At 36.9% G+C, this 12,276-nt stretch overlaps 1 protein-coding gene across 1 annotated transcript; it reads left to right on the top strand.

Annotated features, from left to right (window-relative positions):
• The first annotated feature begins 9,864 nt into the window (after positions 1 to 9,864).
• Positions 9,865 to 11,418, top strand: LOC101600595 (ribosome biogenesis protein WDR12-like). Its single transcript, XM_045134102.1, has one exon. It carries the CDS (start codon positions 9,932 to 9,934, stop codon positions 11,198 to 11,200), a length of 1,269 nt encoding a protein of 422 aa, XP_044990037.1. The 5' UTR covers positions 9,865 to 9,931; the 3' UTR covers positions 11,201 to 11,418.
• The last annotated feature ends 858 nt before the right edge of the window (positions 11,419 to 12,276 follow it).

Below are 12,276 nucleotides of genomic sequence, written 5' to 3'. Positions count from 1 at the left end.
ATATATATATATATATATATAATTTTGGGAAATGTAGTAATTTTCAAATCTTTAAGCATCTAGATTTTGAACTTTAATATTTACTTATGATATTATTGGAAAATAGGACTTTTGATCAGAATTTGAAAAAGTAAGTATATATTAGCTAAATATTAAGCAAATAGAAATGATGAGGGATATATGGTTCTTGATACCTAATTATGTGGCAGATAAAATGGCATTAGAAGACATACCATTGACAGGATCTTACTGCCTCCTCCTCACTTTCAGTCCCTAAGGAGAAGAGCTGATTTTGTTGACAACAACTTTGCTTTTGCTCAGTCCTCTGGGTTGATGAAAAGAAAGAGAAATAATTAGGGGGAAAAGGCAGATTAAATTAAGTCTTCAGCTGTCAGGAGTAAAAGAAAACATCTAGTAAAAACTTAGATGATAAATATGATTGATAGATGATGATGATGATAGATAGATAGATAGATAGATAGATAGATAGATAGATAGATAGATAGACAGACAGATAGATAGAGAGAGGTATAGATAGAGGAGGGGAAGAAGATAGGGAGAGGGAAGAAAGGAGGGAATGAGAAGAGGAAGAGGAGGAGGAAATTAGAAGAATTTGGCCAGAGAGGGTAAAGAAAAGGGAGTAAAGTAATCCAGTATTTGAGGCAGAATGTCAAAGGGATATAAGAGCCAATTTGGAAGACTGCCTTAAAGGTTAAAAGTTAAAAATGTGGGGCAATAAAATAAAGACCATGATTACATTAGTTTCTTGGGGATAATACAAGAAACTATCACAAACTATATAAAATTTTACAATTCTTTTTAATACCCAATCAAAGAAATTTCTGAAGTTGTGAATTCTGAAATCAGGGAAGGCTTAGGAAAGGATCCTTCCCCCTTCTGACCAGCCTCTGTTTATTGTATAGATATTTATTGTATAGAGAGACAGTTGAAACAATAGAAAGGCTTTTGTAAAAGAATTTAAACCAAATCAAACCAAATGAAATATTAACAATACCATAAAATTTGCCTCTGTGAAGTTTTGATGTAACAGAATTCTATCTTTTGTATTAAAATTCTAATTTCTCTGAATGAAGGATTCCATATGACCTCTTGGCAGTTTTCACAAGAACTACTCATATAGTGCTTTATTTAGTATAAGTCCAGTATACAAATAATTACTGTAGGAAATTGTGGCCATGATTCTCCAAACTCCAACCATATATATTCCTGGTGAGTTCTTGGTTATAATGTTTGGTTATTTATTTATTTATTTATTTTAGTTTGAGGACTGCAGAGATGGCTCAGAAGTTAAGGCAATTGCTTACAAATTCTAAGGATCTTAATTCAATTCCCCAGTACCCATATAAACCAGATGCACAAAGTGGTATATGCATCTGGAATTCATCTAAAGTGGCTAGAGGCCATGGTGCACCCATTCTCGCTCTCTTTCTCATATATTCTGTCTCTCTCTTTCTCGCTATCTAAGAGGATGCAAATAACCGATATGTAATCCTCTGGTTTCATACACTGGAACACTCAGGAGCCATAGATTGTTGTTAGAAAATTTTCAGTGCCAGGGATGGGATACCTCCAATGAGTTGTTGGCCAGGGAGGTCCCTGATACCCCCAAAACATTATAGGCCATTGCCAAGGCTCTTGGTTTCCCACCAGGAATATATGGTAAGACCCTAATTCTGAAGACTCCACCTACTTGGGCTGCAAGGCCACTGAGAAATCCTGCTGGAACTGAGCTAACAACCTCCTCCATGAAGACCAGCTGACAGAAAAATTTTAAAAATTCTTATTTTTTGGCCCAGTATGGTGATGCACACCATTAATACCAGCACTCAGGAGGCAGAGGTAGGAGGATCACCATCAGTTCGAGGCCACCCTGAGACTACATAGTGAAATCCAGGTCAGTCTGAGCTAGAGTGAGACCCTACCTTAAAAAAAAAAATCTTATTATTCAATCACCTAATGTGTTAGAGTAATCTTATTTATTTCTAATTCTTAGGTATCCTAAGTTGTCAGAATGAAAACTCTCTGAAACCAAGTATGGATAAATCCAATCAGTGTTGAGAAATAACTTCTCATGACCAGGTATGAAATAGAGCCATATTTTTAAAATTTAAATTCAAAACCCCTTTAGTTTTGAATTTAAATTCTATTTTGAATAACCGTTAGGAAGAATGAAAATAAAAACTTAACCTTATAGTCTACTTCATGTGTTGGTCTACATAATAGTCAATTTTGAAAGACCTAGAATTACCTTAGGAAAGAGCCTCTGGGCAAACTTGTGAGTCGGTATCTAGATTAGGTTAAACTTTGAGCATGTCTATGAGACATATGCTGCTTAGACCAATTAAGATAGAAAGGGCCACCTTAACGGTGGGTGGCACCATTCCATCAGCTTGGATCCTGGACTGGATAAAAAAGAAAGCTAGCTGAACACAAACATTCATCCCTCTGCTTCCTCACTGTGGACTGAATGTGACTGGCTCCTGCTGCTATGGCTTCATGGTTCATCATGATGGACTCTGGTCTTGAACCATACAGGGAAATTATCCCTTCCATCTCTAACTTGCTTGCCAGATATTTTGTCACAGCAATAAAGATGTAACTCATGCATCTCTATCACCTGATATCATTTAAATGCAGTTGCAATCTAATTTTAAACTTTCATGCAAACATATACATGTTACAGTTGGGTATCTAAAATGATTTTCCAAAATAGACTACAGCAGTAAATTAGCAAATGCATAGCTTTGAGGAAGAGAAGAGGAGAATATGGGATAACAGTATATATTAACTTATAAAATTATAAATTGTTTGATTGTCAGGTTTTCACACATGTGGTAATAGTCACCTCCCTGTTATGCTCCATTGCCCCCATTTTCTCCTCTCTGGTTTCCTTCCTTTTCCCAAATTGACCTTCTGTGATTATGTCTTTTTGTTCTAGTTCCAGATGGTACATATGAGAGAAAATATTTAATATGCCTCTGAGTTTAGTTTATTCCTCTAAAAATGATGATCTCCAATTCTTTCCACACATATTTTCCTGATCTATTCATATGCTGAAGGACACTAATGCAGATTCCATTATACAGTAAGCATTCATAATACTGCAATAAATAAACATGGGTGTGAAAATTTCTCTATTGTATTTGATTCCTTTAACCATACAAATGCATGGCCAACTACCCTGCAAAGCCAAAGGACCCATGTTCAATTTCTTAGAACCCAAATAAGCCATATGCACCAGGTGGTACATACATATGGGCTTGGTTTGCAGTGTCTACATGCCCTGCCATACTCACTTTCTCTCTCTTTCTTTCTCTCTCTGTCTCTCTCTCTCTCTCTCTCCCTGACTCCGCCTCTAACTCTCATATAAGTAAATAAAAATACATTTGTTGTTAAAAAATCACAGAAGCCTAAAATCTAGAATATACAAAGAACTCAAATTCTAAACAAGAAAAAAAATCAAACCCACTCCAAAAGTGGGGCAGAGAACTAAATAGGGAATTCTCAGAAGAAGGATTACAAATGGCTAATACATACTCAAGAAAATGTTCAATAACTCTAACCATTAGGGAAATGAAAATTAAAACAACCATGAGATTCTACCTTACTTCAGTAAGGATGACAAACATTAAAAAATCAAATGGAAACAAATGCTGGCAGGGATGTGGAGAAGGTGGAATGAGTATTCACTTTCCATGAGTATGTAAGCTGATATAACCACTGTGGAAACCAATATGGGGAGTCCTGAAAAGGATGAATACAGAGTTACCAACAGACCCTGTTTTCCCCTTACTGGACATTTACACTAATAGCTCCACATCTAGGTTCAGGGATATTTGCCCAACCATGTTTATAGCTGCTCAATTAATAACAGTAAAAAAAAAAATAGAATCAACCCAGATGCCCATCATAGGATAAATGGATAACCAAGATGAGGTATATCTACATGATGGAATTCTATTCATCAGTAATAAAAAAAAAATGGCACATTGAAATTTGTAGAAAAAATGGTCAAACCTGGAACAGATCATTCAAAGTGAACTCACACACTCACAAGAAGACAATTATCGCATGGTCTCACTCATCTGCGGTTCCTGACCTGGATCAGCCTGAGTGGCTGACATACCTGAATGGCATCTTGAGGCTTGGACAATAGGCTGGGTAGGGCTTGAGGCCAGGAAAGGGTGAGGGGAAAATCAAAACTGAACTCAAATTGAAACTGGTACCATAGAATTTTATATCCTGGAAGTCAGACTAAAAGGCGAAACCCTCAAGAGGACCTTATGGGGAGGACCTGAATTGAAGTGCCCTGAAGAGGGTAAGATGAAACCTAACCTTAAATTTCCCCTGCTCCTCTTTCTACTCTTTCTTTTTCTTTTTTCTTTTCCCTTGGTGCTGGCCTGTAATTCCCTGTGCCAGGAAGTCATTTACATCCACAATGAGCTGTTGATTAAGAGAGACCTACTAGATCTCCCAAAGCAAACAAAACAGACTTCTGTCAGAGCACTTGATTAACCACCACAGGTTAATGGTAAGATCTGACTGATGAAGACACTATACTATGTCTGCATGGATCATAGAGAGACCTGGTTGGAATCCAGAGGAGAGCCAATCCCCAGAAAATTAGCCCATCAAGTACTCAAAGGCACTAAATGAACTATCAGGGAAAGTGGCCAACATCTGTCCAAGCAACTGAAAGCCTGAGCAAATCAGAAGCAAACAATCTGATGTGATTCTCATACAAGCGCAATAGTAGCACACAGCCATGGTGGGTAACCAACTGCCCTTGGATTGGCTACTAGATCTGCTCAGTGGAAAGGAAACCATATCTGGAACTGGGACACAAGTCAGAATAATATCCAGATAATGATTCTGTTTTCTATTGTCAAGCTACCACTAACCTTGGGCTGTAAGAGGGTCTACACCCTTTAAATTCTGAATTGATAACAGGCATCCCATTTCATTGGTGCTGATTTCATTCTCCGTTGGAGAATCTGCTTCTCTTTTTCAGATGGGAGCTGGACTTGAGGAATAAACAACTCAGGGCACTCCACCCTGGCCCCAGCTGAAACCACAGAGGAACTGGGGAAATGAGCAAGACTGCTGCTCTCTTAGTGAATCTGCTATCAGCACAAGCATGAAGGTGGTAGACACTGAGAACACTCAACACCCACAAAAACAGAGCTCCAGAGTCTCCAAAGTGCCCATCACTGAAGTAAAGACTTAAAATGTACCCAACATGGCTCAGGGAATTTTGTAGAACAGGGAGCAGAAAGATAGTTAGTCTCAAGTTAGAACATTTTGCACAGAGACATTGCCTCTCTCCACCATAATTCATGACCCACAATCCCCATGGGGTTGACCTGCATCACCAACAAGGAAGGCCTGTTCAGAAAAGTGGCAGGGAGGAGGGAAAGGATGGTACCAACATGTGTTGTTTACATACTAAATATGTCCATATCTAATAAAATAAAATAAAAATGTTTTAGTTGCTATTTTTATTTACTAATTAAAAAATAACTTATGTACATGGGTGTGTGTGTGTGCACAAGATCTTCTTGCTCCTGAAAATAACACAAGATACTTTTGGAACTTTTGTGTCTATCTTACATGGATGGTTTGCAAATTTAACCTGGCCCAGCAGGCTTTGCAAACAAGTATCTTAAACATAGAACCATTTTCCTAGCTCCTTTATCTACATTTTATTATACTTCTGAGATACAAAACTTTTGTCTTTCAAGATAAAAAGCATACACCTTACTCTAGTGAATATATAATTTGTAAGATGTTTGGATGCATAAGCAATAATTGGAATGATAATTATATTCAGGACATTTTAGTCTTAAGCAATATCTTCTAATCCATCATGTAGAATTTTACTTTACAGCATCAAGTCTCATGATGAAACACATGAAAAAGTCTGTAATTGTTTTTGTTTTTTTTTTTCAATAACCTTAGACCAATCTAAGCACTTAGTGGGAATTTAAGACTCTATTCACAATGGAATCAGAGGAAAATGAAACAGAATAAATGAGTGATGGTACTTTCATCACCATTCCATAATCATTGGAGGACAGTCAAGGGCTGAACGTCTGAACATCAAGGAAGACAAGATTTGTCCTGGAGAAAGGAACTTGATGTTAGAGAAAGTAGGGGAACAAAGGTAGACAGAAATATGAGCATCAGGGAAATCAAAGGGCACTGAAGAGAAAAATACAGCAGAAAGAAGTTGACAGGAAATTGAACTAAGACTCTTCCAAAGAAATCGCTGTCTTGAGTAATCAGTTCAAAATAACATCAGTGTAATTTTACTTCACCTTTAGTTAACAGTCATTTCCTACCACAGAGTCATTCTTTCCTCATGATCCCCTGGGTTAGCTCCTCAGACAGATTAATGGAATTTCTGTGTGAAATGCACATGCAACCTCAAGATTAATGTCTAAGACAATATTTCAGTAAGAAATGTTGGGTTTCCATTAATAATGTTTGTGTTCATAGCTGATTTAGAAAAAAAAGAGCTCTTATATTTGTTCATTATAGTTTCTCTCTTTTATGATCATGTATTCTTAATAATAACTAGTTCATGTGAGACTATTACACTGATTTTCAAATCTTTGTTGACTTATTCATCAGTAATCGTTAAATGTAAAGGGGTTTCAGAATGGTAAATAAGTTTGTTCATTTGTATTACTTACTATACCATCAACTGTTTAAAATGTGGTTTGATAATTATACTAAGATGGAAAAAGTTGACAAATCGTATTTGCTATAGATTGGATAATGGAAAATTGCCTGAATAAAAATGCCTACTGTGTTTTGATATCAGAATTATATGGTTTCTTCTTGCCATTTCACAGATTTTCTGATTTTCATTTTGTTGAATATTGATAACTTATAATTATTCAATTATATTTCTTTACATTTAAGTCTTAGCCAGAAAATAGAGCTTTTAAGAAGATTATTTTATATAATAAAATAATTCAATTTTGGACAATGATTCTTCATAAATCTTATTTTATAAGAATGAAAAAAATAGTTTGTAAATTAGTGGAAATATTTTTAAAGTATTTAGGATCATAAAAATAGATGCTTCTCAATATTAAAACTATAACTCCTATAGTGTAACGATTAATTTATTCAAACTTTTTTCAAAAAATAAATAAAAATAGATGAGGCTGATAATTCAAATGCATCTAGTTAGCTCAAATATGTATGTGCTTGTTCTTGAAATCTTCTTGAAATGGAAGAAGTGATAAAATAAGCATCACTAAATCATTATAAAATACATAAATAAAAATATCATCAGTGAATAAAATTTTAGGAAAATCCCTAGAAACAAATTGGATATAATTGAAAAAAATTTAAAGGAAGGAAATTTAATGAACATAATTTGAGTCTCAAAGAAAAAAAATCAAACAAATGCAAAAGGCAGCAATACAGTCCAGGGGCATTTCTGGGAGTACCTTTAGGAGGCCACTTTCCCAAGCACAGAGACAGTGGACAGTTGAGCTGCTCGGGTCTGACGTCAGGTTCAACAAGTATTTTCAAAACACTATGGATAAGTGGATTGATCCTCACAACAAAACCCCTGTGAGAAGATGCTGGGGTCCAGCACATACCTTACTTCTAGTGTATAACAAACAGAAATATATTTAAAATAGAGGTGAAAGCACTTTCCTTTAGTAGCAGAACACACAAGGTAACAGGTTATGGGAGGCTCCTGCAATTTGCTTTGTTTTTCCCACAGGCACTTCAAAACAACTGGCTTTCAAAATATTCCCCTGACTTCCTCCACTTATGCACAACCTTCATCAGCTCAATTTAGGCGAGAGTCCTCATGAAGAAATGGTACTGAACAAACAGAAACGGACTGTGTCAGTTATCTTTTCACCCTTCACTATAGTCCATCATCTAGACTAGACATCCAAGAATCTGGAGACAGTTTAGGAAAACCAACCACATAAGACAATCTCTAATATGAAGAAAGAAAGCAAACAGGACCCATTTTTCTTTGGACTCAAGAGAAAAAACCTAAAAGATTTTTTTTTCTTTTTTCTTTTTTTTTTTTTTTTTTTTTACCAAGGTTGAAGTGTGATATAATATGAAATTTTGGAAGGTTACTTGATTGCTTCAGGAAAAATAAATTTTAGTGGAACTAAACCAAAAGAAGCCATTAGGAAACTCTCAGTTTCAGGTGAGAGAGATGGTGATTGGAGGGTTGTCCTAAAGGAAGTTCATGAATATAAGAGAGGTTTAAGTGGTGAACAGTGCTTAAGGTAAGTGGGGATGAGAGGGTCGGTTAGCAAGGTGGTAACAAATTTTTTCACATACAAGGGTAACTTTACTGTCATTTTCACTTCAGAGGACAATGGATTCTTCTCTGCGTCCTGAACCAAGTTATTTATCAAGTGACATGATCAAATACATCTTGTCCAATCTGCTTTTCTATTGAAGCTGTGAAAAGTTCTATGATCCAAAGAGGGCTTTAGATGTGTTAAATTGACACATGACTGTGAACTTAGTAGCTTGAGATATAAGTCACTTGAATTATTATCCTGTAAGTCACTGTGCAATATGCTTGATAATTCCTGGATAACAGCACCCTTCTTAAAGAAAACAATAGTTTTAACAAATAACAGTAACACAAATCAATGACAAAATTGACTTTCTGATAGTATAACATTGAGAAAGTCTGAGGTTGTTTAATATATATATATATATATATATATATATATATATATATGCATATATATATATACATGTATATGCTTATAAGTGTATATATAAACACATATTAAAATATATGCAATACATAATGACTAGATGCTTATGAAAGGTTTAAATTATGTTACAGTTTGGTACAGAATTATGATATTTTACATTTTAGGATGAATAAGACCAATTGTGAAATACTTTGGAATGTTAATCTTTACAGTTAAAATTTATTCATATTTTATTAAATGGGATAATTAATTAAGAATATAATATGATAGACACTATAAAACAAAGTCAGTGGAACTGTAATCTATGGAAATGACTTGGTTTTTCTCTGCATCATGTTAAGGGTGAAATAAGAATGTCTGACTATTACTTGAATTTCTTCATGTTTCATGGATTATTGATAAAAATGAGCTCAATTGAAAGTTTATTTCATGTACTCATTTCCATTTATTTAACACATAAAGGTCTCAATACCTTAAAGTATTCCTTCTTACAGATTAAAGTTCCCAGTGGCCTTTCCTAGTGTTTCAAATAAAACCAAATTTATTTTGTATTGTATAATATGATTCTTCTCTTTGATTCTAGTTTTCTCCTAAATCAAATAAAATTATGCTTTTGGGGGCCAGGGAGGTGATTCAGTCAATAAGGTGCTTCACAAGCATGAGAACCAGAGTTTGATCCTCAGGGCTCACATAAAAATGTCAGCCATGGTAAAAAATTTTTATAATCTCAGCCTTGGAGAAGTAGATACAAGAGGCTCTGTGGAGTCCACTGGCAGCTACTCTAGTTGATTTGGTGAACCTCAAGGCAATAAGAGGCATCTGAAGGAGGTGAGCAGTGCTCTGAGGATGATACCTGAGGCTGTTCACTGGTCTCCTCATGTAAATATGTGTACTCACACCCGCACCCATGCTCATATACACACATACATGAACATGCATACACAAATGCACACATGTTCACATCAAAAGATAAATAAGCAAATAATCAATAAAAAGATTGTATTTGGGTCTGGAGAGATGGCTTAGCAGTTGACACTTGCCTGCAAAGCCCAAGGACTCACGTTCTACTCCCCAGATGCATGGCGGCACGCGTCCTCCTCGGGTCTCGCTCTCCCCGGGCCGCCGTGTAATTTTTGAGCTACCAACCTGTGCATTTTTGCGGATAAATCTCGTGTGTCCTGATCGCCATGGCTCAGCTCCAGGCACGCTTCTACACTGAAAACAAGAAATACACAGTCGATGATGTTCCCTTCTCAATTCCTGCCACTTCGGAAATTGCTGACCTCAGTAGCATCATTAATAAACTACTTCAGGCCAAAAATGAGTTGCACAAGCATGTGGAGTTTGATTTCCTTATCAAGGGCCAGTTTCTGCGAATGCCCTTGGTCAAGCACATGGAACTAGAGAACATTTCATCTGAAGAGGTTGTGGAGTTAGAGTATGTGGAGAAATACACCGCACCCCAGCCAGAGCAGTGCATGTTCCATGATGACTGGATCAGTTCAATTGAAGGGGCAGAGGAATGGATCTTAACTGGTTCTTACCATAAGACTTCTCGAATCTGGTCCTTGGAAGGAAAGTCAATAATGACAATTGCGGGACATACAGATGTTGTGAAAGATGTGGCTTGGGTAAAAAAAGATAGTTTGTCTTGCTGGCTCCTGAGTGCCTCCATGGATCAGACGATCCTCCTGTGGGAGTGGAACGTGGAGAGGAACAAGGTGAAAGCCCTGCACTGCCGCAGGGGTCATGCCGGCAGTGTGGACTCCATAGCTGTCCATAGCTCCGGGACTAAATTTTGCAGTGGTTCCTGGGATAAGATGCTAAAGATCTGGTCTACAGTCCCGACAGATGAAGAAGGTGAAATGGAGGAGTCTACAGATCGTCCAAGAAAGAAACAAAAAACAGAGCAGTTGGGGCTGACAAGGACTCCCATAGTGACCCTCTCTGGCCACACAGAAGCAATTTCCTCAGTACTGTGGTCAGATGCTGAAGAAATCTGCAGTGCATCTTGGGACCACACAATTAGAGTGTGGGATGTTGAGTCTGGTGGTCTTAAGTCAACTTTGTCAGGAAACAAAGTGTTTAATTGTATTTCCTATTCTCCACTTTGTAAACGTCTGGCATCTGGAAGCGCAGATAGACATATCAGACTGTGGGACCCTCAAACTAAAGATGGTTCCTTGGTGTCACTGTCCCTGACCTCACATACAGGCTGGGTCACATCGGTGAAGTGGTCTACCCATGAACAGCAGCTGATCTCAGGCTCTTTAGATAATATTGTCAAGCTGTGGGACACAAGAAGCTGCAAGGCTCCTCTCTATGATTTGACTGCTCATGAAGATAAAGTCCTAAGTGTGGACTGGACAGACACGGGGCTGCTTCTGGGTGGAGGAGCGGACAACAGGCTGTCCTCCTACAGATACTCTCCTACCACTTCCCACGTGGGCGCGTGACGACCACGGATAATTTCATCACGGACGCTTTTTCTTGTTGGGATTTTGTTTTGTTTTGTTTGTTTTTGAGATTGGTAGAGTCTCACTGTAATGCCATAGACACTTTATAAATTAAACTGGTAGAGAATCATCAGATTACATCATTAACACAGAGGCGGAAAACGCCCTTTTAAAGTTTGCATAATGGTTCACCCTTCATAATAGGGAACATTTTACTATTATTGTGTCTTTCTTTTGTGTTTATGAAATTATAGTATGTGGCATGTATTCTCTACCTTATGTAGACTCTTAAAATTAAACTGGTTTAAAATTTAAAAAAAAAATAAATAAAATAAATAAAAGTTCAGCTGGATGCACCATGCCATTTATTTAGGAGAAAACTGAGACTCAAGGATATGCATTGGTCTTTCCCAAAACACAGGGAAATTGAATGGCAGTGTTATGGATAGAGAGCCAGGCTTGTGACTTAGAAACTTAATCTAGCTCAGTGTAAAATTAGTAAAATTATTATTTGTGTTATAAATAAAAGCTAGAGAAGACTATACCAATGATATGATTTGAGGAACTTCAGTGTTTTCTCAGTAGTCTTCCACAGTCTGAAGCCCCACACAGTTTCAGGTAAGCCACTATCCCCAGAAAGCCCCTAGTTGAATGCAAATGCAGTTTCTGATTTGCCCCGTGCCAGTGCACACAATGCCTTCCTTCCTTCGTGGTCTCCTTTCCCCACATACCAGTGCCTTTCAGCTGCTCAAATGAGAACTGCAATGAAGGCAAAGGAAATATTTTGGAGATTCAATGGTAAAAATATTAAGAATTAAAATGCTGTCCAAAGCAGGAGATCTACAACACGGAGATCCACAGGGAAATGTTTGGTCATGCCCAGATGTAAAATTATATATATATTAAGTTTAAGTTTAGTTTGGATTAAGTTTAGTTTGGTTCACCATGTTGTATTACCATTCTCCATTCCTATTACTTTGCATAACTACTCAAATGATCATCAACCTTCAACCTTATAGTATAACAGCTTACAATGTTAGTTCTGCAGAGACTTCTGAACAGTGTTGCTTGAAAGG

The sequence above is a fragment of the Jaculus jaculus genome, chromosome 14 (assembly GCF_020740685.1).
Source record: "Jaculus jaculus isolate mJacJac1 chromosome 14, mJacJac1.mat.Y.cur, whole genome shotgun sequence".
NCBI classification, from domain to species: domain Eukaryota; kingdom Metazoa; phylum Chordata; class Mammalia; order Rodentia; family Dipodidae; genus Jaculus; species Jaculus jaculus.
This window is presented reverse-complemented; position numbering and strand designations above follow the sequence as displayed.